A 26783-nucleotide genomic window follows, 5' to 3' on the forward strand; every position below is an offset into this window, starting at 1 on the left:
CACGGAGGGGATTGTCTGAGGGGGGACCAGTTGTCGGTCTCAGGCAAATACCTGGTGGAGGGGCTCCCTTTTGCAGGCCCTGCGGAATTTTGGGTGCCAAGGAGGGGGAGACATGGGAGCCACGGAGTTTGTGAGCGGGAGGAAGATCCCCACAAAGGGCAAGGCTTACAGTGGGGGGAAGGCGCTCATGGCTTCCGACTTTCGCTAGGATCTTACCGGCAATGCGTTCCTCAGTCCCTCTCTGAGAGGTTGCTGCTGGCTCGGCTTCCCCGTCGCCTTCCCCATAGCAGGTCTGACAACAAGGCGCTCAAAATCGCCTCCACACACCCTCCAGCTAGAGCGCATGCTCCCCTGGAAAAGGACCCTGCCGTGGCGCGTAGTGGGGAGGGGGGGGTTATATCACTACACAAAGTGGGTGAAGGCCTTTCCCGGGTGGCTTCGTTGGTGGTGGTGGTGGAAACTCTCCCTTGCCTACTCAGGAGTAAGGTGAACGGCTGGGACAGGGAATTGGGATAGGATAGTTTGAACCTTGCAGGTGGTTCCCTGACCCTGTCGTCCAGCCAGTACATTCAACCAAACAGGGAGCTTTGTGCTCAGAGGAAGGGCTGGTGGCTGCTTGGAAATCGGTCAAATCCCTCCCAAAAAAGTGTTCTTTTTTACATAGTGTGGGACCTTCTTTGTAGAAGCGTCTCAGCAGCCGTGAGGAGAGGAGGTGGGGGGGGGGGAGGGAGGGAGGAAGGAAGGAACAAAGATTCTCGCTCCTTATGTAGATGTTTCACAATAGGGGCGATTTTTTACAGAGTACTTATGTGCTAAGTTCTTACCTCAAAATCTGGAGCGAAAGTAAAAAGGAAGGTTTCTCCAGTGCCATAAAAACCATCACTGACTTTAAAGGGCTCAGAAGCAAGGGCACCAAAAATCTACATAAAACAAAATTAACCTGGTAATTATGACATTCCCCACGTTGCAGTTAGATTCAGTTTAACTAGAAGAACGCCCCACTGGTTCCATTTCAGTCCAATTTACTTCTATCTACTGTATCAAAACACAACGTTTAATGAACGAGTCTATAATAGCAATGAAGTCTTGTAACACCTCTTCTCAGTAAAATCTGTAATGAAATTACCTGAGATGAGGGCATAAAGACAGTTCCAAATACTTGTTAGGTAATGCAACAGGGAATATCAGAAAAAAGAGGTATTCCCTAGTGCAAGAATTTCTAGCGCCACTGGCTAATAAGATGCCGCCTTCACGAATCCTGATGATGATCCTGATAGAATCTTTGAATTAGTGATCATCAGACAGAGAATGAATAGAGACAGAATACAGACAGCCCCTTTGTTTCCTTCCATTCTTCTCACCTAACCTTTTGCAGCAAGCTGTCACTACACCTCCCACTCTCTGTTTCTGTGGGACTATTAGGAGAGATAAGGTAAGCAGTGATAAATAACAACGTGTAGGTATAGAAGAAAGGTGACTAGAAGTCTTGCTTCCTATGCAATGATACACAATCCCTTCAAGCATTCTCTGCCTAACTTCGGGGAGCTTCAGAATTCTGAACAATCTGAGACAGATTGACATGTCGCAACCTTTGATGTGATCAACATAACCTGGAACCACAGCCTGTCTTGAAACCAATGGGGAGGGGCGTTTTAGTGGACTGCGGGGAAGAATCAGGAAGAGAATGTAATATTGCAGTGTTCATACCTGTCCATCACTGTCTTTGATAACCATTAGTACTGGGGTATCCAAGCCCAGCATGGTTCTGTAGAGTGTTTTCAAGCTCATGCCATGCTTTGCAGTACTGTAGACAAGGGTCCATGGATATCCAATAGTTCGGGGTGGAAGACACTTTGTCAGCTAATAAAGCACAGATACAAGTTTTAAAACCACACAAACACATACTGAAAACTGAGACTGGTGGTCTTGAAAAGGAGATAAGACTAATCTGTGAAGAATTCTTACTGAATGCCCATGCTCAGAGGCATCATAAGTCTGAAGATTAGTTACTGGAGGGCAAGTACAGGGAAGGCACTGAAATCTGCGCCCCAGTGTAGGGGCCTTCTGTGAAATTTAGTTGATCACTTTGATACAAGTCTCTCAAGATCTAGCCCAACACTTTAATGAGGTCATCTCACTATATTAGAAGAAACTGTAAGAGTAACTCAGGATAACCCCTACTCTTTACTGATCTGTATACCAACTACAATTTAGAAACACCATTTCATATTTGATACATTTTTATACACGATTGCTTTTTAGTCTCCAGTTTTTACCACCATTTTCAGGAAAAGGAGAAGACTGCTGTTGTAAGTTTTGCTTTTGGCAGTAATATCGATTTCAGCGGCAAAGTGTTTCACCACAGCACTGCGATGAATGCCGTAGCTTTCTTAGTTCATACCTTTTCAATTTGTTCCACTTCTAGCAATTCACTGGGGTCACTAAGATTTGGCCGAAACACTTCTGGCTCCAGTTCGGTCTTGATGGTTGTTTCCTGCTTTGAATTTATGTCTTCCCTTGTTGTTATCTGCAGAGAGGGAGAAAATTAAATTAGCGTTCAAAATGCCATGCAACCAACATCAGAAACTTCAAACGCCTATTAAAGCTGTACATGCTTAGCCCCATTTTGGCATCACTATGTATTGTGCAATGCCAAACCTTTTAAGGATAAGCAGATCCTTTTGTGAAGAGTCCTTCCTCTCCTGCCCTCCCATTTTGCAACACCACTGAAGTACCAAGGGTATGGCTCTCCATGCTGGCAGGGGCTCATGGTAATTGTAGTCCATGTACTATATTTTGGCCACCCCTATACTATATAGACAAATACAAGTGAATTCCTTGCTCTTATTCATCACATCAAAGCACTTTTGTAATACTTACATGAAAGATTTGGCCTATAAGCAATCATACAATCTTTCTATGACACTGTGCACATACAGAGATGACCATAGCAGAGGCTCCTGTTTAAACTCTCCTCTCCCCCAAGGACAAAAAACAGGTGGTCCATGCAAGCCCGGCGGAGGGAGGGGGGATCACAGCAGAGAAGTAAGCCATCAGGAAGACGAAGGGTCATCAAACCCTGTCCATATTCCACTTTAAAAATCATACCCCCTCTCCAACATGCCATTGTTAATTTGGACAGATCTAAAACTGTGAATGCGTGTATCTGCCACAGCCATACTCCCTAGTCAAAAGCCAAATAACAGGATATAGAAATATATTCTCAAAGTACATATTGGTATAACTGATGCTTACTATTCCTTTTTGTATAAATGGTACAATCGCTGAGCTCTGGGCAGCATGCATAGTTCTCAACCCACTCCACATGTTTTCAGTTGCGTGAAATAGGTTCGGTTGAGGGAATCTGGGAAGGTGGTCGAAATTCACTCACTGAGCTTCATGGCTGAGTGGGAATTTGTCAGACTGGGGCCTTGGAAACTAACTACTACATCACACTGGCTTACTTGAAAACAGGAGCCACAATGTATTTTTCTCCTGTGCAGCAAGTTTTGTCTTTTCCTGCCCCTCTTTTACACGGCAAATTACAGTTCTACAAATCAGCAAATGTAATGCTGCTAAGTGCATATTTCTTCTCCTACAGCTGAACGTCAGCTTCCTGCATTTTTTAAAAATAGCATTTACATTTATTCAACAGGACATTTTTTTAAATCTTAAAAAATTAAAGGTATCCCCTGTGCAAGCACTGAGTCACATCTGACCCTTGACACTCTCTGTCATTTTCTTGGCAGACTCAATACAGGGTGGTTTGCCAGTGCCTTTCCCAGTCATGACCGCTTACCCCCCAGCAAGCTGGGTACTCATTTTACCGACCTCGGAAGGATGGAAGGCTGAGTCAACCTTGAGCCGGCTGCTGGGATTGAACTCCCAGTCTCATGGTCAGAGCTTCAGACAGCATGTTGGCTGCCTGACCAACCTGCACCACAAGAGGCTAGTTTTAAATCTTAATTTAAAGTAATTAAATTAATTACTTTAGGTAATTAAATTAAAGATGAAAAACTGTTCAGGAGAGATGTTCCTGTGATATTAAAAATGTGTTGGCAAGTTAAAGCTGACCTGCTGAAAACAGGCAGAATTGGTTTCTCTTGAGCTTGATTCCTGAAGAGAAGACTGTCTATATGTGTAAGTGTGTGTAAGCAGACTTTACTGCTTACTCGCCTTTACTCATCTGCACACTTGCATTCTCTTTCTGTGTGCTTAAATTTAAAAGCTTTTAAAACCCTCTTTATCAAGACAGAAATGCAAAACACCTCAGATGTTCATTTTTCTCTGCAAGAACAAATTACTGATTGGACTGTTTGCAGATCGATTACTGGTGTCCTTCCTCGGGGCAGAACTAGACACTGCAGTGGCAGACTTTAAAATGGGCTGTACCTGCAAAGAGGCTCAGAGGGTATGGAGAAGAGGGACAGATTTCGAGTACAGAAAGACAGTCCTAAATCTCCAGTTGCCACTTCCTTCTATCCTTAAAAATCCCTCTCCATCTGGTCACATCCACTTCTGTCTACTCTCAGTCTGCTTGGCGTTCTGCACCTGTCTTGCTTCTTCATATGTCTTCTGTGGTTCTCCATCTTGTCAGGCATGGTCCTTCCACTGAATGTATAGTTCGGTTTTCCATTGTAACCATCAACTTCGTTTAGCAGCACAATGCGAGATTTCTTTTCAATATGAAACCTAACACAAAGCATTTCCTCCTTCCTACACTGCTTTGTATGATACCCAGCAAAAATTATTGAATTGTCCATATCAGAAGTTTGGAAGGAGAATTGGTGTTTTGCTCTGTTTTTCACTATCCAAAGGAGTCTCAAAGCGGCTTACAATCACCTTCCCTTCTTTTCTCCATAACAGAGCCTATGTGAGATAGGTGAGGCTGAGAGAGCTCTGACAGAACTACTCTGTAAGAACAGCTCTAATAGAACTGTGACTAGTCCAAAGTCAACTGGCTGGCTGCATGTGGAAGAGTGGAGAATTAAATCCAGTTCTCCAGATTACAAGCCACCACTCTTAACTACCACACCAAGCTAGGCTCTTTAAAATAAAAGATCCATTAATGCTTTAAAATGATGATTTGAAGTACAATTTTTCAAATAATTTTTTTAAAAAATCCTCTCTATGATCCCATAATAATTACCAGTGTACTTGGAACTGATCAGTTTACAGAAGGCTGAAATAGGCCATATTTAATAGCCATTCCATTTCTTGCTCTCCTTTTTTTATACAGTTCTTTCCAACCTTCCCCTTCTTTTCTATGTCTTAATTCTTCTCCCATTTCTGCAAGCAACCAGTCTGCACATTTGTCCCTGTTCAACCCTCGAAGGAATAAAAGCTGCATGCTGACACAGCAGGAATTGTATCCGATGCCAGCCTGTCGCTGGCCTACATTCTTGCAGTGGTCCCCAAACAATTCAACAATCAGAGGCAGTGATGAACATTTTTATTTTGTTTGTATTAAAAAGGGACAGCACTCTTGTGAACCTATTTATTAAAGTCACAATTCTTTTTATGACTCTGTTCAATGTCTATTTCTTTTACAAATAATTAAGATTGAGATAAAGACAGTTGTCACGCAATGGAAGCATTGCCCTGCTAAGGATGGAATCATATACAACATCCACAATTTTTTTGTGAATGACCCCTCAAACAGTTTTTAACTTTTAAAAAGCAGGTAGGTACATGGAACCCCAATTCAGGTCAGGTTCACAGCACTGGGGGAGGGGGGGGCGGCAAGCCCCTGCTCCTCATTGTTTTTCTTACCTGAAATAGCCATATGGAGCTACCTCTTGCCTGTTGGGCTAAACACAAATGTGCAAGATTGCTCAAAAATAGCATAAAGCAACGTTATGGGACAACTTTAGATGTGTGTGTAGGAAATCAGACTTAAAGCCTTATGCTGTGTTTCTGATCCAAACAGGGCCCCTCGTGCTGCATTTTTAAAAGGAATAAAAAAAGGTGGATGGCAGGGAGATATAGATGAACAAATAATGCCTATGTACTTTGGTAGGCAAAGATTAGCCTTGTGAACAGATGCTTGCCAGATTTCCAATCCCCTGCCCTCTGGACTATGTACAATATTTAAAAAATAATCTGTGTTATCATTTTGGAAAGTTGAACCTCTCCAAAACACCTTTCATGTTATCAGTGCCCTTGCCTCATAATGCCTTGGGAGGAGGAGGAGGAGGAGGAGGAGGAGAAGGAGAAGAATTGGTTCTTATATGCTGCTTTTCTCTACCTGAAGGGTAGCCTTCCCTTTCCTCTCCCCACAACAGACACCCTGTGAGGTGGGTGAGGCTGAGAGAGCCTTGATATTACTGAAGAAGAAGAGTTGGTTACTACATGCCACTTTTCTCTACCCAAAGGAGGCTCAAAGCGGCTTCCAATCGCCTTCCCTTTCCTCTCCCCACAACAGACACCCTGTGAGGTGGGTGAGGCTGAGAGAGCCCTGATATTACTGCTTAGTCAGAACTGCTTAGCTTTGTGCCTCCCCATTGGCCACTTGGCCCTGAGTGCCACTCAGAGGGGCTCCTGATTCGCCCCTCTGAGTTTTTATCACGGATGGCGCCCGCCCCTTTCTCCTCCCAACTTGCCCTTAGTGCTTTATTACTACTGCTCCGCAGGAGCGGTTACAGATTGGGTAATATTGGGGTTTTATTGTTTTTAGAATTTTATGATGTAAACCACCGCGAGACCTATTGGTGAGCGGCGGTATAGAAATTTAAAAAATAAATAATAAATAAATAATAAATAAATAAAAAATAAATAAAAACAACCAAAACCCTTTTAATCCCAATCCTTACCTCAGTTAAGTCAAAATATTTGAGATTTATACCGACTTAGTCATACTGGTATGAACAGCATTAGAATACATCCAAATAATTAACTGAGCTCAGATCATAATATTCGTCATCTAGTAATCACTCATTCATTTGTTCAAGTTTTGGAAAAGGGATATGCAGCTTTAAAGATATGCTTTCAGCAACAAGCTTAAAACAAAATGGTATAAAGTGTGCCACTGGTGCTGCTCATTCTCACTTAGACCCCAAGTAATCCCCTGCACCAGCCTGCCTATGCACATACCAAGGAAAAAATAAAAACAAAGCATGCTTCCTACACATGGGCATTAAGGTACAAGAGTAGGATGACCTTCTATGAAGTAACTTTAAGTAATAAAGATTTTTTTAAAAGAATCTCTGCATCTTGGGGGTGTTTTTAGCCAACTCAAACTGCAACCCCAAAAAATACGAAGTCCTCATCCCTCTGAAAAACCCATAATAATGAGAACAGAAATTCAGAAGATGACAGAAAAATCCTCAGTTTGAAATTACTAGAGCTCAGCCAGAAAGTCTTTTGACTGTTACTGGAGAATTTTGACTGTTACTGGAGAAAAGTACTTGTTTTTTTCTGTAGACTTTTTTGTGCCATCTCCCAAAAAAGAAAAGAAAGATCCCTGTGTTCAAGGCTACTGCAAGCAGACTGCTGAAGTCTGCAAAGGTAGGTTTAAATAAATAAATAAAAAGCTTTGGGGTATGTGCAATCCTTGAGCAAGCCCAAAAGGTACATTCAGAAAAGGTATTTGGGACTGGGAACAAAGAAGAATAATCTCTCCACCCAAACTGAGATAACAATTCAGCTTGGCCCAAGGTCTGTCTACAGTCCTGTGAGCTACAGAATAATTTAGAGACAATGTATAAACAGGCTTTACATGAGGTAGGATGGCAAGGGAAAGCTAGACCAAAGCTAGGTCAGAAAATTAATTTTTCCCTCTGTCCCAAGAGGAGAATCCCTGGACAGCATCTTCTTGCACCCACTTAAACGTCTAGGTTGAGGAGCATTTTGCACAGCTGAGCAGAGACACTAGATTTGATTACATTTTGCTTGCAATATCTAATGGACTAATTTGGGCTCAAAAATTGATACACATGGAAATTTGGCTCAGCTCTAGAAATGACCCAATTGATACAGACGTCATAGCACTCAGCCATACCACTGCAGAGATAGAGACATCCATAAAGAAGGAATTCTCTGCTGGGTCCTTGCAGTGTTGAAGCCAAGACAAACCCACCACGTATGGAACTTGTCCCCATCAAGGACACTAAAGAGAAAGACATTCTAGCCTCCGGAGGAAGGAGGTTAACTACTGAAGAGGGCACCTTGAGACGTCTGCAGAGTGTGCGTAGTTCTTCACTATTTAGAGCATCGATCCTGCGGTGATACTCAGCCACTGACACTACCTGAATATGGAGACAGGAAGACAATAATTCCACCGACAGTTAAAGGGAAAAAAAAGCAAGAAAATAAAATGACAAAAACATGGAGAGGCTGGGCAGGAGGGAAAATACCAGCAACATAAGAAAATTAACATGTAAAAAGGCATTTACATTTATAGGGTATGATGTGCACACAGAGACATTTCACACAGACAACACACACACACACACTGCATTTGGGATTTCCAACAAAAAAAAGCAGCAGTGACCCGATATACCTCAGTAGTAGTAAACAGCGAATCTGCTAGAATAATATTTAATCAATGGGTTTCTTTCAGCTGCATGATCAATTAAGCAAGCACAATTAATTTCTAACTGTAACTATTCTGCAGTGGTTTGAAAGCTCACTGTGAGATTTCAGCTTTTGCTTTTTAAAGACTATTCTACCAAAGTCAGCTATTTAAGTTGTTTGTTAGTCTGCTCCAAAGTGTGCTACATTATACATCTAGATAACAGAACCTAAAACCACCCCCAAAAGACAATTAATTGGCTTTGTCCTTTCAAAGTACTTGCAGTTTCAGCAGGACATAAAAAGTTTATCAAGGAAATGCTACAGCAGCTTGAATGCCAGATAACTCCAAGTTCATTTCTTTAGTGTTAATAAATCTGCATTTTTCTTAAAACAAGTGCACTGTTTTATGCCCAGTGCAACAGCTGCTATGAAGGCCTAATGTGCTGGAAAGGCAGATTTTAAAACAAAAATAACCATGGCACAATCTATGCAACAAGCTTTCTTGTAAGTATGTGAATTAATTATTCATTCATTTTACAAATAGTAAGAGACATTTAAAAACATTTAAAAAACAACAATGATGAATAACCAGCTTGGAAGCTAAAAGTGCCCCAGTCAATAGCATTTTCTAGCTTTAGCAGTAGTAAAATTTATATAGCTGAAATTGGTGTTCTAAGTCTACATTCCACATCTTCTAAGAATTCAGCAACTCAGGGAATTGGAGATCTCAAAAAACAACAGCATGAACTCTGCCTCCCAGTTTACCAAATTAATTTTGTGCCAATGAAATTCACTCCTCTGACATGCTTTAAAACCAACTTGCTGAAACAGAACAGCTGCAGCCTGGATACAGTCAAGCAATTTCCAAGAGAATCCCTTTGCACTCGAGAGTAGAGGTAAAGATCACTATCTGAATACATCATCCTGGAAAGTTTCAAGTGGGTAGCTGGGTGAGATCATAATTTTCCAGGGCATAAGCTTTCATGAGGGAAAAGCTCACTTTGTCAGTTATCTCTGTCAAATGTTGTTCTTTAAGGGAAATTTCTGAAATGTTACAGGCCAGAAACTTGGGAGGTATAATTTTTACAGCACACAGATCTCTCCAAATCAATCATATAGATTGTACGCAGTCACAATTCCTGCAAGCACATTCCTAGAAGCTTAGAAAACACAGCCTTTAAAAATCTTACTTGTTTCAAGAAAGATGTGAATTTTATTTCCACTGAGGATATCTTGTATAACTTTCCTTTTTACAACTTAAGAGACTAAACTACTAGAAACTATATTCTAACTATCCGAGAAGCTGTTAACACCTCAATAGTAGATTAAAGCACTTCGAGAAACTTGTCCACCCATGAAACAATGTGGCTTAAGGCAAACAGCCAACATCAGAAGGTAAAAGGTGAGTCTCAAATCCCATAAAAATAACAGAGCCTTCCTTCTTCGGTGACCACATCTCTATCTGAGAGATATTGATTGATTATATCACTGTGTGGATGACTGGCCATTTTCTATCCCTGCTCCTTTCTGCCTGAAGCCTTCTTGAGTGCAACACATACACCTAACAATAGTTCTATACCTTGTTTCCCCCCCCCCCTCCATTCTTGTCTGTACCAAACATTGAAACCCTGCTTGATTTTTCCCTGTCTTGCCTGTTGCAATATCTACTATTTCTGTTGCATTCTAAGATACCTGAACCTTATTATCTTGCCTGTTTTGTAAGGATTGTTGCCGTTTCTGCTGCCCGCCCTATAAGCTAACTCTGCAGGGACATAAAACTCCTCCCAATTCCTGTCAATGGGACAGGGAAGGGCTGGAATGAACCAAATTATAAAAGTTCACTTCTTACAAACAGGAAATCATAGTGGGGTGCTGCAAATGTCATAATGCTTTTTTAAAAGTCAGATTTTACAAATTAAGAACACAAAGGAGTGAAGTGGTTTGAACCACTTTGGGAAAACACTGAAGCTGCATTTGAAATTTAATAATATTACTGGTGCATTTTTCTGTCATATGCATATCTTTCTCTTCACCATCAATATACCCTGATACCTACTACATCCTGGAGAGAAAAAGGGAAATTTTCCAAGCAATGTACAATGAACATATAGACATAAAGCACGCAAAACACAGATGCCTGCTTTTAAATATTGCTTCTTCAAAACATCAATGGAAAAAATCCTGTATGGAAAGATAAATACTTAAGAACAAAGAACAGCTCTACCTCCATCTACCTCAAGAGTTGAAGCGATCTATCCATCTTTTGATCTATAATACACAGTTTTCAAATGTATGCATTCATGCAAGAAAATGATATATACAAATTTGTATTTGCTCATTTCTTGGATGTCTATGACAGAGCACCAGAATACGCACAGCTAAATAATCCAGGCTCAGTAATATAAACCAGCCTCTTCAAGGACAATGCAATGTTGTTATTCTTAGTAAAATAATCATAACTATAGGTATAGATGAACAGCCTCTCAACCTCTCAATGAAAAAGATATCATTTGATCCTAAAATATTATGCTGCAGCAACTCAATAAGTACGCCACACTATTATTCCATTTGTTAGAGACCATACATTGCAAAGGGATAAGCACACTAATAACCTCCATAAATGCTTCATTGCCAATGGTTGTTTCCCTATAAGTACTATATTCTACCATTAGAAACTAGGGGTGGGCACGAACCGTGTGACGAGCCAGAACTTGGGCTAAATTCTGGCCAGATCAAGGTTGAGGAGGCGATGTTTGGCACACGTGTGGTCACTGAATTAATCTCCAAGCTTTTGGGTGCAGCTTTAGCTAGCTCAGAAAACGATGCCCAACAAGAAACTCTGTCACAAAATTACTAGGCAACACCAAGGAGAGTATTTTCTAGGCTTGGAAACACAAACAGGGATCCTGCAAAGCTTGACAGGCACTGCACCCTACCAATAACTGAAGTCTCATTCATCATAATGGGACTCAGATTTTTTTAAGTATTGGATGAGCACAAGCTCCCTTTGCACTGTGGTTTTGGATGGAGAGGGTGTTTTGATTTGGGTTTTAGTTTGTCTGCTGAAAAGGGTGGAAAAATCAGAACTGAGTTCCTCTCTCACATAGCCTAAACACATAGGACACGCAGTAATGGGTTTAAACTTCAAGTACAACGATATAGGCTAAAAGGTAAAGGTATCCCCTGTGCAAGCACCGAGTCATGTCTGACTCTTGGGGTGACGCCCTCCAGCGTTTTCATGGCAGACTCAATACGGGGTGGTTTGCCAGTGCCTTTCCCAGTCATTACCGTTTACCCCCCAGCAGCAAGCTGGGTACTCATTTTACCGACCTCGGAAGGATGGAAGGCTGAGTCAACCCTGAGCCGGCTGCTGGGATCGAACTCCCAGCCTCATGGGCAGACAGCTTCAGACAGCATATCGCAGCCTTACCACTCTGTGCCACAAGAGGCTCTCGATATAGGCTAGATATCAGGAAAAAAATTTTCACAGTCAGTTCAGCAGTGGAATAGGCTGCCTAAGGAGGTGGTGAGCCCCCCCTCACTGTCAGTCTTCAAGCAAAGGTTGGATACACACTTTTCTTGGATGCTTTAGGATGCTTAGGGCTGATCCTGCGTTGAACAGGGGGTTGGACTAGATGGCCTGTATGGCCCCTTCCAACTCTATGATGCTATGACTCTATAATTCTATGATTCTATTTGTTTAGCAGGATTTTTCTGCTGTCTGCTTCATTGGTGGTTTCCCTTCCCTTTTCTATTTTGTCTCAATAACACACACATACTTTGGGTTGTCGTAAGATGAGGGATTGCTCTTTGGGCTTTTGGAGGGGCTTTTGGGGGGGCTTCATTTTCTGCCATTTTATCCCACAAAACACACTGGGGTACTTTTTGTTTTGGGGATGATCTGTTCTTACTACCCACTGATTTACTGCTTACTGCTCTCCATCTGAAACTTCCTTAGACCGTTTATGCACTGGCGGTTTCATGCCAGGCTGCAGGCTGGAGGTTGCCGCACGTCTTCCTGCATCCACATGGGGGAGCATTTGATCCAGTGTGCCTCATCCATCCCCAATTTGTGCACCTTCACGGGAGCTGGGACAGTGAAGTTCCCTGTGCGTAAATGGTCTTACTGACCCTTCTTGGGAGAGTTATCTGTTTGTCAAGTTATCTCCATGCATTACCCTGCCATGGAGAACTTGTTCCAGTCTCAAGGAAGGAGTGACCTCTGGTAATTTTAGTGCCAGGATCTTCTATCCTGGTTGTTGGTTGTCTAGTGGGAAGTCAGGAACCATGCTCGGGAGGGATGTAGATATGCAACAGGATGAGCCCCTTTTCTATAAGCAAAAACATACTTTTCTAAAATCAGTTTTTAAAGCAAGAAAAAATCTCAATGCAAAACTCTCTGTTAGTCTGGGAGTATTAAGGGGCTCAGAGAATCATAGAGTTGGAAGGGATTTCGTGGGCCATCTAGTCCAACCCCCTGCAGAGTGCAGGAAAATTCACAACTACCTACCCACCAAAGTGACCCCAATTCCATGCCCAGATGATGCCCCCCCCCAAAAAAAAACAGAATCTATGGCCAATCTGGCCTGGATGAAATTCACCTCCTGATCCCAAAGTGACAATCAGCATTTCCTTGGCCAACCCTAAAGTGGTGATCGGCATAATAAGCATAATAAGGTGAATAATAATAAGTGACTGATTCTAGTACCTGGATTGATGGAACCTAGGATCAGTCCATATTATCACTTCTACATATTTTCTTATAGCAGCACATTCCAAAACAAATAATAATTTAGCTCTTTAGGTAGTTGAGAAGATTCTCAGGAAAGGAAAGAAGTACTTTGCTCCAATCATGCATTCACTCATCTACTTTGTTATTGTGCTGACTTACATTTTGCAGTCAACACCTGTTTAGTTGCTGCTAAGTCACTGAGTAACTGAGATTTGTATATATAATAATAACATATATGCATGCATGCTCATAAATGTTTGTCTTACAAGAATCCCTCAGATTCTTTCTTTCTTATTTCCATTTTACCATGATTCTCTATAAATAAAAAACTTGACTGCCATGACCATATGTGTGCATATATTTTTCCCAATATGCTGAACTGCCCAAGACTATTAGTGAGGGTAACTCAAAGTGATGCAGATAAATACAGATAAACAGGAAAAAATACTGTTATTTGCTGTGTCACAGAACAGTCAGTTCAGTCTAAGAGGTTCCAAAATGTGATGGGGTTTGTATAAATTTTCTCCTACAACACCAGCAGGACAACAGGACAATCTTCAATTGTATCTATAGCTAAAAATAGCTTGTGTATCAAGACAAGTCATAGAAATGCCTATGAAAGATTCTTACTTATTTTTTTCCTAGTTCTGGAAGTTGCATGTAGGAATCAGTTAAATTTGATGATTACTCAACAATATAGCAAAACCTTTCATGGTTTTATGAAAACTTTATCACAAAAAATATTGCACATAATTGCTCCCATATTTCCCCTCTCAAAATACTGAAGCACAAAATTAAATGCAGATAAAAATCTTTATTTAAAGAGCATTCACTACATGCTACATGCTAATACTAAAATAAAATAAAGAAGCAATTTATTGTAATAAAATCCCTATACATCACTCAATGCCTTCCAAACAATTATAATCCTTATGCACTTATGAATTGTTATGAAAAGCCTATTCATAAGTCACTAAGTTTAACTATTAAGCAGGTCAAATCATAATTAGAACATCACTGCAGACCAATGATCTCAAATGCAGAACCCTGCAATTAATTTTTACAAAAGCCAGAGACTACTACTGTTTTCCTCATAGCACCATATTCAAAATGAAACCAAAACAGCAATACAAAAGCATTTAATAGAATTACCAGGTTATATTTATTTTTCATTGAGTGGTGTTTCCTTCCCTTCTTGCCATACCAGGAACGAATCATTTCTTTTGGAAAAATGTGAAGAGTATTTTAGCTATATGTTAAGATCGTCCCCCAGCATTTTCACTACCTGCTCTCAATTCCAGGCACAGCCAAAGCCTTGCTGAATGACAGAATAACTTGCTAGTCTCAGAAACTTGATTGACAGGACAATGAGCTAATCAGGGAAAGCTGAGTGCTTGCTGGGCGTATCTTGTTAAGTGAATGAACAACAGAAGAGGCATCACTATATTCAAGGGAGGCTGAAATGCAGGAGAATCACAGTTTCATCATTTAAAGAGACACTACACTTTAAAATTTGAGTATTTCAGTATAAAGTTACCTTATGTTACATGTAGAGGGAAGACTGCCTAAACAAAAGGCATTCAACACAGCTGTTTAATGAAGTGATGTACTTAATTAACTGCAATTACAGCTTGGGGAAATTTATTGCAGGGTTTCAGAACTTTTCTAAATGAGATGTCAGATATTTTTGAAAAGCCTAGTGACTCTCCACTTCTGCAGCAGCATAATATTGAAAATATGGAACCTGGGGCACCTGGGGGGGAAGCTTTCCCTGTTCTTTTTCCTGATTTCCTCATCGGAAACTTTGGGGAATGATGAAAAAAAAATTCTTATGAAATATATGCTCTTATATAAAATGAGTGAAATGTTTTTAAAGACAAGGTACGTATGCTTTAGACATATACAGCTCTTAAATTCAAGAGACAATTCTACATCTAGAAGGATAACTGATCTTCATGAGGGCAGCATGCAGGATTTTCTTTGCTTCTGTGACACTTCTCAGGCCCTTTTGACATGACTCTTCTCTTGTGGTTGACCTTTTTACCTCTTCCTCAAACCACTGTGACACATAATCGCCACAGATTGGATATCAAGTAGCTTAATGCCCTATCTCAGAGGAGGGGGGGAAGGCCAGAAAGAGGTGGGGCAGGAATAGTAAAATGCCTCAGACAAGAGTTTCATCAAGCACTGAGCTCTCTCTAACCAGCAGGCATAAAAAGAAGACAACAGTGTCTAACTGGAACTACATCTAGCTATGCAGATATTAAACTGACCCTCTGTATCACCCTTTTTTCTTACCAAATGATATATTTTATTTTATTCAATACAAAGCTTGCTTTCTGTTTAATTCCTCTTAAGCAAAATTAAGGTATATGGATTAAGGTAGAATAAGAGGCATCAGTTGTGGTTTTCTCCTAATTACTGGGCATATTTGCAATTTTACTTGTAGAAAACAAAGGCATTTGTAAGTTATACATGCCGTGTTTAATATTTCAAACATTGCAATTTTATGTTAAGTTATAAGAAAACTTGATTATTTTGTTGCTTGGCCCTAATAAAAATGATATTACCAGACATTTTCCTGCACAAAATTATTTAGTGGCTGTGAGCACACAATAACAAAACTACACAAATTATAGTTCTCCTGTATAAATATTATTATTCATTTATCACATTTGCATGCCACAGCCGTCTCGTGGTGGCTAAGAGTAAAAACATACAATACAAGAAAACCATACAAAATGCAATCACATAACCCCCCCCCCAACCCCTACCCCCAGTCTGCCAGATTCTCCCAGTCCCTGGGGGTGATGTTGCAGGTGGGACACTCCAGACTCTAGAGGAGGGGCAAGATCTTCTGTCAGCCTGACCTCAACCAAAAGCCTGGCAGAAGAGCTTACAAAGTCAGCTCCAGTAGGCCCCTAAGCTCTTCTGGGAACCCATTCCACCAGGCAGGGGGACCAAGTGAAAAGGCCCAGGGGTCAAGGCTTGGTGAATAATCTATTTGCACCATACAGTGAAGTGACCTGTGAGGGAGATAAGGAGAAAGATGGTCCCTCAAGTACACTTATGGCCTTAAAGGTCAGTACCAGCACCTTGAACCTGATCCAGTACTCAACTGGCAACCAATGCAGCTGCCTCAGCACTGGCTAGATATAGGCCCTCCAGGGTGTTCTCGTGAGGACCCTTATCAACTGTATTTTATAACAGCTGTGGTTTCCGGATTAAGGCCAAGAGAACCCCCGCAAAGAGCAAGTTATAGAAGTCCAGTCTGAATTTTCTGGATTTGTGGTTTAAGAACATTATGTAGCTTTTCTGCTTTTCCACCTCTGGTCTGGAGGTGATTGTTGCATGGATCACTGTGGCCAAGTGTTCCAGGAACAGATAGGGCGCTACTAGCCTTGCCTGGCGTAGGTGGAAAAATGCGACCTGGGTTACTCTAGTGACTTGAGCCTCCATTGTAAGAGAGGCATCAAGAATCACACCCAAATTCTTGGCTGAGTACAAGGTCTTCAATTGTACTCTGTCCAGGCTGGGCAAGCATGCTTCCTGATCTGGACCTTTCATACTGAACCACAGAACTTTTGTCTTGGAGAGGTTGAATTTCAACCAGGTTTGCCTGAGCTATACGGCCACACCTTTCAAACAACTGGAAGACCATAAGAAAAGTACAATGAATAAAAACAGATCTTCTCCAATCTGTATAATATTAATGGATGGGGGGAAAAACAGAATTTGCAATAATGTATAATTTTACACACACTTCCCTCTTTTATTTGCACTACTGGATCTTATCCTTAACCCAAGGACCTAATGGCAATTTAGGTTCACAACATCTCTGCAAGATAAAGTAACAGGAGCAATTCCAAGCTGGTTTACTTTTCAGGCCAATCCCATGTAATTTCTTCACAAGGAAATATTCATAGGGTGGCATCGTAGGTCAGGCAACTGTAAACTACATTACACAACCCAGTGATCTTAATCTGAACTTGGCCTTACCACAAATCCCCACACCCCTCAAGCACATCTCTCACAGGATCTTTTAATGTTTACTGGAGAGAAAAACCTGGATGATGACTCCTACAACTTGCACTGCTCCTACTATTTGTATTCACATCATTTGAATCCTTTAATTGTTTACTTTCAAAGAAAGCAGTGACAGCATACTATGTAACGAAAGCAAGATGAGGCAAGTTCTCGTCCTCCGTTCAGTTGGAGAGAGAAAATGCACCAACTTCAATTGACTCCAAGCTTGTTTATACCAAACAAATCCTCCTCAGAGGTTAGAATGAAATATGACTTATCCAAGAAAACCAGGAAGTCTGACCCCTCCTCCAGCACAAGGGACATAACAAAGACCAAACATAAGAAAAGCCTGATCATCTTGCAGTCATCCAATTCTAACTGAAAAGTCTCATCCAGAAACTCGAGGAGCACCTTATACTACTGATTCTACCCAGTAGCTACCCTTCAAGGATTTTATGATCTTGGGGAAGAGAAAAGCTGTACTTCGACCCATTTTGCACGGGCCAGAACACCCGTGCTAGCGGCAGCATGGCATTGGGGAAAATCCCCAATTATACATGCCCTTGCTGCCAGCACGGGCATGGCCTGGCCCAGGGCTACGGAAGGCCTGTATTATCAGAACATGGGAACTTCTGCAGTCCTCAGGATACTGTGGTTGCTGGCTGGGGCGGGCCGGCATTGTGCATAATGGCCAGTGCCAGACCTTTTGGCCCATTCAGCTCACGGCCCTGTGAGCTCTGCGGAACCGGTAGGGACGTCCACCTGCCCCTGCTGTAGCTTGTGGTGGGAGCCCGCCCCCCTCCCCACTCCCCCCCTGGCCGCTGCCACTTACACTGCCCTACAGCGTCCCGGGTCTTCCATAGTGTGCGTGCTACGCCGGGGTATCCCTATACGTCGGGGGATCCCCGCCTCTGTGCATACATGGGGAACAGCGGGAAATCCTGCCTCACTGCAACGGCATGGCAGCAGTATGGACTAGCTGCCCCCATGCATAAGGGGTCATTGTCACACATACAGTCTGAACTTCAGAGGAGCAAATTTTAACAAACTTAAGGTTATGTTGGGGAGAATCCCATGGTCAGAAGAACTTAAGAAAATGGAAATCAAAGAGGGTTGGGAGTTTCTCAAAAGTGAAATACTGAAGGCACAATCGCAGACCATTCCCTTGAGAAGGATAACTGGGAGGAGCATAAAGAAACCAGGATAGCTCCATAAACCGCTTTCAAAAGAATTGAATAATAAAAAAGACTAATTCAGGAAAAGGAAGGAGGACCTTATAACCAAGAAAGAATATAAACAAAGAACCAATGCTTGTAGGGAGAGTGTTAGAAAAGCTAAAACTCAGTATGAGCTTATACTAGTAAGGAGGCTAAAAACAAGGGTTCTTTAATTATATTCAAAGAAATAAAAATAATAGGGACATGGTAGGAGTACTGCAGGGACCATAAAGTGACATTGTAAGAGGTGACAAAGAAAGGGCTGAATTGCTCAATTCCTACTTCTCTTCAGTCTTTTCTTGCAAGGGGAGTCATGCTCAACATGGCAAAATCATTTCATGTGATGAGGGATGGGAGTTGCAGCCTAATATCGCTGTAGGGTTAGTTCATAAACAGTTTCTTTAAATGAAACCAAATATTCTGGGCCAGATGAATTGCATCTAAGGATACTAAAAGAACTTGCGGATGTAATTTCTGAGCCTCTGTCCATTACAAGGTGCCAGAAGATTGGAGGCGAGCAAATATTGGCCTAATCTTCATGAAGGGGGAAAAGGAGGATCCAGGTAACTACCAACCTGTCAGCTTGACATCTATAGCTGGCAAAATTTTAGAACAAATAATCAAACAGTCGGTCCTTGAACAGCTAGAGCAGATTGCTGTAATTCCTAGAAGTCAGCATAGCTTTCTCAAGAACAAGTCACATCAGACTAAAATTGTATCTTTTTTTGAGAAAGTTACTACCTTGCTAGATCATGGGAATGCTGTGGACATTGTTTATCTTGATTTCAGTAAGGCTTCTGATAAGGTTCTGCATGATATTCTTATTGGCAAGATGATAAAATGCAGTATGGATCTTATTACTGTTAGGTGGATCAAGAACTGGTTGAAAGATTGCACCCAAAGGGTGCTTGTAAATGGTTCATCATCTTCTTGAAGAGGAGTGACAAGTGGAGTGCCTCAGGGATCTGTGATAAGCCCTGTGTATTTCAACATATTCATAAATGATTTGGATGAAGGAATAGAGGGAGTGTTTATTAAATCTGTAGATGATACTAAACTGGGAGGGGAAACAAACACATCAGAAAACAGAATCAGGATACAAGATGATCTAGAAATCTGGGCTAAAATGAATTTTAATAGTCAAAATATAAAGTTCTGAATTTAGGTAGAGAAAATCAAATGCATCAGTATAGGATGGGTGAGACTTGTCATGGCAGAAGTACATGTGAAAAGGATCAGGGGATCAGAAGTGTGACTCGGTAGCTAAAAAGGAAATTGGGATTTTGGTCTGTATTAAAAGAAGTATAGTGTCCACACGCAATGTGATGTTACCACTTTACTCTGCTTTGGTTAGACTTCACTTTGAGTACTGTGTTCAGCTTTGGGCACTATAACTGAAGAAAGATGTAGAGAAACTGGAGCATGTCCAGAGGAGGGGTACAAAGTGAGGGGTTTGGAGACCAAGTCAGATGACGAAAGGTTGAGGGAGCTTGGTCTGTTTAGCTTGGAGAGAAGATGACTAAGAGGTGATATGATAACCATCATCAAATACTTGAAGGGATGTCACACAGAAGTTGTTTTCTGTTACCCCAGAGGGTTGGACCAGAACCAATGGTTAAAACTAATTCAAAAGAATTTTCATCTAGACATCCAGAAGAAATTTCTGACAGAGCAGTTCCTCAGTGGAACAGGCTTCCTCAAGAGGTGGCAAGTTCTCCTTATTTGGAAGTTTTAAAGCAGAAGCTAGATAGTCATTTGACACAAATGTTGATTTTACGAACTTAGCCAGATTGTGAGTGGGTGGGCAGGTAGTTGCAAGTTCCTGCATTGTGCAGGAGGGTTGGACTAGATTACTCTGGAGATCCCTTCCAACTCTACGATTCTATGATTCCTCCAACGTCATCACCACAGGAACTGTCCAGTCTGCTGATGAGGACATTTTATTTCCCCATCTCTTCAATCTATATGCACAACATATCACAAGGAAAGATGGATTAGATTTACATGAAGATGGAATAAAAACTAGTGGAGGAACACCAACAATTTGAGATATGGAGATGACGCCATGTTACTGGAAAATTTGAAGACATTTTGAAGACATGAAACTACTGATGTGGTTAAAGCAGAAAGTGCCAAAGGAGGATTACAGCTGAACATCAAGAAGATAATAGTAATGACTACTGGAGAATTACACAACTTAAGTTTAATGATGAAGTAATTGTTCAAGATGTTCTGCTCCTTTGCTCAATCTTCAACCCAAAGCAAAACTGCAACCAAGAAATTAGGAGACTGATACTGCAGAAGGCAAGAATGAGGGAGCTAGCAAAGATTCTTAAGTGTAAGAATGTGTTGCTGGAAACCAAGATCAAGTTAATTCATGCTAGAGTATTCCCCATTAAGTATGTATAGATGTTGAAGTTGAAGAAAACCAGGAAGAAAGTTGATTCCTTTGGCTGTATTAAAAGAAGTATAGTGTTATTGGGAGTGAAGTATAAAAGAAGTATAGTGTTATTGGGAGAGAGCTTTACAAATACCACAGACTGCCAAAAAGACAAATAAGTAGGTTCTAAACAAATCAAACCTGAACTATCCCTGGAATTTAAATTGACCAAATTGAGGCTATCCTACTTTGGTCACATTATGAGAAGATGACAGTCACTGGAAAAGACAATCATGCTAGGAAAAGCTGAAGGCAGCAGGAAAAAAGGAAGACCCGGCATGAGATGGATCAATACTGTAAAGAAAGCCACAGCCCTCAGTCTGCATGACTTGAGTAAGGCTTTAACAATAGAACATTTTGGAGGGCATTAGCTCATAGGGTCGCCATAAATTGGAAGCAACTTACCAGCACTTAATGTGGAGAATCTAACTACAGGGTTCTTCTATCCATATTTTTCAAAGCACTTCTCCGGTTAAACCACAAGCAAGAGACAAAATCCAGCAGCCCACTGTTAAAGTCTGTTTACAAAATCTTCCATGTTTTTACAAAAACAATATGTTGCAAATTGCAACAGTGTTAATCTGAAACCGGGTCGACAAAAGCAATGATGTTTGGGGGTTCTGGGGAAAGTGACTTTGCTGAAGTTTATTACAAAGGCTGGTCTAGGAGCTGAATGCAGCACCTTCAGAAACAAGAAGTTCATATGCTTGTGTGCATTGATACAAAGCTGGCAGTATAACAGAAATGGATCACTGCAGATGCAACTACTGGGAGAATTCAGAGGAATTGTGATACTCCAAAAACAGAGTAGGGTCTTTTAAAGACCTAGCTAAACATTATCAATAATTTCTGAATGAATGGAATGCAAAAAAAAAAAAATCAGTTGTGTCATAGACTTTGCATGCAGAATTGTGAATCTTCATTAGGCTTAGTACTAAAGTGTATTCCTGAACCTTGATTTATTTTTAAATGTCAACGTTTTCCTTGGAATGTATGTATGTTAATAAATGATTTGCACATTTCCCAGGCATATTAAAAAACAGCCTGTTTCTTTTACATTTTATTTTTTCTATATCAATTGTTCTAAACGTGTCACAACATATTTTGACCTTGGTGTCACTGAATATAGACATGACAGGCAAAGTAAAAAAAGAGTTAGTTTTTTATACCCTACTTTTCACTACCCGAAGGAGTCTCAAAGTGGCTTACAATCACCTTTCCTTCTTCTCCCCTCAACAGACACCCTGGGAGGTAGGTGAGTTGAAGAGAGCTCTGAAAGGAACTGCTTTGTGAGCAGGACTGTGACTAGCCCAAGGTCATCCAGCTGGCTGCATGTGGAGGAGTGGGGAATCAAAAACTAGCTCTCCAGATTAGAAGCCACTCTTAACCACTACATCAACCTGGCTCTGATGACCGTTTGCACACTGGGAACTTCACTGCCCCAGCTCCCGTGCAGGAACACAAATTGGGGGTGGATGAGGCACACCGGACCAAATGCTCCCCAGTGTGGGTGTAGGAAGAGATGGGGCAATCTGCCATGACTAAAACTGCAGCCTGCAGCCCAGCATGAAACCTGCAGTGTGTAAACTGCAGTGTGTGGAGGTTGCCATATATGAATGATTTCAGTTACTATAAGAAAATTATTCCCAAAAACAAACTGTAATTAAACAGTTATTGCAAACAATCCAAACAATATTCAGTTTTATTTTATGGATTTTAGTGTAATTGTATTTTCTGCTGCTTTTCCAATGTCCGACTAAAAGATTTAAAGATGTTTTCTTATTTATTATTTAGAGCTAACATTTTAGACTTGAACTATTACTAAACCTACTGAAAGTGCTGTCTCATTTTTAAAAAGGTAAATATCATTAGAGCTGGATTATCCCTAACAAGAATTGCCTTATGGGAATGTCTACATATACATTACAAAATGTATTAAAGGAATACATTTGCATAAAACCATAGCTGCTACTTGTTTAAAAAAAACTGAGAGAGAAACCCGTTGGGGAAGGCCAGTGCTAACCTGAGCATCCATGTGGACTGTTGTTAATACAGGAAAGAAAATGCCAAAGAAGCCAGATTCAGCAAACCCTTGTATTACTTACCTTTCTCCCACCCCCTGAAACTTACCCTTAGTAATTTGGGATGGAACCGTCCATTTCTGACAGTACACATAAATTATTTAATAGTTACTGGGAGCATAGCACACACTGTGCTTTTGTAAAAAGTAAATGTAAATGCTGCCATTGGAGTTCCATTTAAAACTGACAGAGAGCAAATTTAGAAAGGAGGTAATTGACCTCCGTATCTCGATTTATTTCTCTGGGTTAGAATGACACCGCAAACAGTTGTACTTTCTTGCAAAGAAAAAGTTTACCAAAACTGCAGACTACAGTAAATTACTGGAATAGTTTTTAGGATTATATTATGCTTCCCTCTATTGTATCATAATCACTGTTACACCTTACAGGGACCTCCCTTCAAAGTTATAGGTAGAAATCTATCCCAGCCCTGCTATCCATGATATTATAACTGGATATGTTAGGGATTCAATTTGAGGCTTTATATATGCCAAATAGGCTCCCAAGAAATGAACTATGGACCCTCCCCATAATTGCTGCAGAAAATTATGCTGCTATTTTAAAAGGAAGTGCATTAATTAATTTTTAAAAACACTGAAATTATAGTATGAACAGGACACTGCTGTATCCTGCACACTTTGCAATCCAAAATTTGTTAAGGAATATTAATGAGGGGCTCACACTAATATTGACAGGAATATAAATGAGGGGCTCACCAATTCTACACAGCTGCAGCCTCCAAGGCCACAGCTTTCTGACTGCCATACCAAACACAAAGCTCTTTTAAATTGTGTAATTATCTAATAATTATTATATTAGCAAAAAAGCCCTTTCCACCACTCCCTCTCTGGGCAGGCTCACCAAAGCCTGGAGAGGCCACAGTGGGCTTTTTCAGGTCACAAGGTTGTTGGGGGCAGATGAGAGCGGGGCTGGTCCAATCAGGACACTCACACCTTTCCTGTGCACGTCCTGACTGGCTCGTAAAGTTCCAGGGACCGGAAGCAGAGGCCGGACTGGCTCCGCCTAGGAGGCCTCTGTGCAAATATTTATATACCTAAGTGTTAAAGATGTTAATTTTATCATATTTTTGAATTGTTATTAACCATCTATACCACATTCATATAATCTATATGTATTGTGGTATTTTATGCATTTGTTGGAATTCACTGGTCAATGGACCATGAATAAATTGAGCACATGTCTTCCACTGTGGCAAAAAATCCCCCCCCCCCAAAGCCATAATCAATTCACTCCACACAAAACATCTCCAAAATACACAAACCTCACTGTTTATAGAAATGGTTCCCTTTAGCATCCTCTCTCTCCACTGCTATGCTGAGAACAGAGTGGTACTTAAAAATTCCTCTATGATGACTGGATCTCATTATTTTCAGATACAAAAGAATAAGTCTACAGCCTTTTCAAAAATGAAGAATACCACTACAATGAATACCAAACTTTTGAGTTCTATTGCAGAATTTTAAAGCCCCACAGTTTACAGCCTCATTTTTGAAAATTTATGTTAAGTTAAAGTGGCTGTCCAATGTCTGCGCACATACAAAACCAAACAAAAAAAATCTACCTATATTAGACTTCCACACATAAGCACCAGTATTTAAATTTGTCCTACTGAAAAGATTACACAGAAAGAGATGAGATTGCAGCCTAATAATTTTAAAAATAAGGATGCATTTATGTATGCCAAGTTGTGTGGTTTTCAATCCTTGGAAATGATCACTTCATAATACATTTCCACAGAAATGTCAAATTAATCCATGTTCTCTTTATCACTGACTTCATAACTTAGTGGCCAGTTTTCAAAAACAGCAGATTCTGATGCAAGTCCAGCAACAACAGACTATCCACACTACTTTTATACATCAACATACTTTCACCTTTGTATGGGCATTAAAATATGAACACATACATCCTCGGAAGCACGACTCAAACTAGGAGCTGCACATAATGTTACACAGTACGCAAGTATACATACTTCACACATAATTAACATAATGTATTCAACACACATAATTTTCATAATCACCACACAGCACCACATAAACTTAGCTCAAGTGATAATCATGTTTGGGTTATGACATTTACATGGGAGATTTCAGCCCTCTGATATTTTGCTGGTATTCTGTTCTATATAAACAGAGCTCATATTTCTAAATGAGATTTTTATAAGGCAAAGTCAGTAACTTTAAGGCACTGTAACTGGGAAGTATTTAAGAGTACTTACCTCCCACTCCTTAGCACCTGCTTCATTAACTGAATCCTCACCAGCTTCAGTCTCCTCAAATTTTTTCACCACTATAAACCCAGGCTCTTTAGTGGTTTCTCCAGTATCTTCTGCATATATTTCAGGACTCCACTGAACAAAAAAGGCATACAGATGCTCAGTCCTTTAAGAGGGGAAAAAAGAACGCGTTTACACTTGCTACTTGGTAAGACCAATGAAAGTTCAGAGTTTCTTCATAAATAACCACATATACCTTTTAAAACTTTATATATATTTTTATTTATATAATTGCATTTTTATTCCCAGCAAAGCTGGCTCATGTCAGATCACAAGAAGGTTCACATTATGACTTTTATGTCCATTAAACCCCACCACCCATTAAAGACCATTAAACCCCACCATCCCCTCCATGCCTATCCCAACTCATCCCCCCTCCCCACAGTGCACCCAACCATATGCCTGGGGAGATGACAATATGGCATCTATTCATTCTCCTTTGAACACAAGGAAATGGAAGGAATACCATAAATATAAATATAAATATAAATATAAATATAAATATAAATATAAATATAAATATAAATATAAATATAAATATAAATATAAATATAAATATAAATATAAATATAAATATAAATATAAATATAAATATAAATATAAATATAAATATAAATATAAATATAAATATAAATATAAATATAAATATAAATATAAATATTCAATTATTGTTTCTAAAAATAATTTAGAATATTTTTAAAAGGCACTCTGCAGGTATGAATCTCCTGATAGTCCCAGGGCCCCAGGAGGTGTGCCTGGCCTCAATCAGGGCCAGGGCTTTTTCGTAATGAGCTTCCAGAAGAGCTGTGTGCCCTGATGGAGCTTTTGAAGTTTCTCAGGGCCTGCAAAACGGAGCTCTTCTGCCAAGCATTTGGTTGAGGCTGGGTGGAGGCCCTGGGGTATATGATCAGGTCATCTCCCTCCTCTTGTGCCTGGGCCTGGTATTAGACCAGGCATGGATGAAGGACATTATCCCCTATCTTCTTTCTATCTGTGGTGTTATGACCTTACCAAAGACTGAGAGGAATTGGCTTTAACTACCGCCATCTTAATTGTTGATTGCTACTTGTTAATTGTTTAAATGCCAACTCTATTGTTGTTTTAGTTGTTGTTATAGGGGTTTGTAAGGGGTATGATTTTATGGGGATTTTATTGTATGTTGGGAATATTTGGAAATTTTATTGAATGTTTTATATGATGTGAACCGCCACAAGCCAGCTTGTGGGAGCAGTAGTATACAAATATAACTAGTAATCAAGCCCGCTGCAGGGGAATGCAGCGGGCGCTAGGTCCTACCTCAGGCGGCGGCGGCAGCGGGCTGGTCGGCGGCGGGCTGGTCGGCGGCAGCGAGCTCGTTTCGTTGGCGGCGCGCTGACGCGGCGAGAGGCGCTTCGCGCCTCTCGCCGCGTCAGCGCGCCAGGCAGGGAACCCCCGGCAGCCGCTCTTCACGCGACTGCCGGGGGCTCCCTGGGTC

General features: G+C 40.8%; 1 protein-coding gene across 8 annotated transcripts in view; it reads right to left on the minus strand.

Annotated features, from left to right (window-relative positions):
* The window catches only part of OXR1 (oxidation resistance 1), a 232331-nt gene that overhangs the window by 3258 nt on the left and 202290 nt on the right, over nucleotides 1-26783 (minus strand). For 3 of the 8 annotated variants that reach the window (XM_077351666.1, XM_077351665.1, XM_077351669.1), the window contains 5 exons: nucleotides 25253-25415; nucleotides 8166-8246; nucleotides 2402-2527; nucleotides 1708-1860; nucleotides 825-920 (listed from right to left, as the gene is read on the minus strand). In XM_077351666.1, coding sequence (XP_077207781.1) covers nucleotides 825-920; nucleotides 1708-1860; nucleotides 2402-2527; nucleotides 8166-8246; nucleotides 25253-25415 — 619 coding nt within the window. Of the gene's footprint in view, nucleotides 1-824; nucleotides 921-1707; nucleotides 1861-2401; nucleotides 2528-8165; nucleotides 8247-14398; nucleotides 14778-25252; nucleotides 25416-26783 lie in introns of those variants that run through there. The other 5 variants (XM_077351668.1, XM_077351667.1, XM_077351672.1 and 2 more) reach the window with 3 other exon arrangements.

The sequence above is a fragment of the Paroedura picta genome, chromosome 9 (genome assembly GCF_049243985.1).
Source record: "Paroedura picta isolate Pp20150507F chromosome 9, Ppicta_v3.0, whole genome shotgun sequence".
Taxonomy (NCBI): Eukaryota; Metazoa; Chordata; class Lepidosauria; order Squamata; family Gekkonidae; genus Paroedura; species Paroedura picta.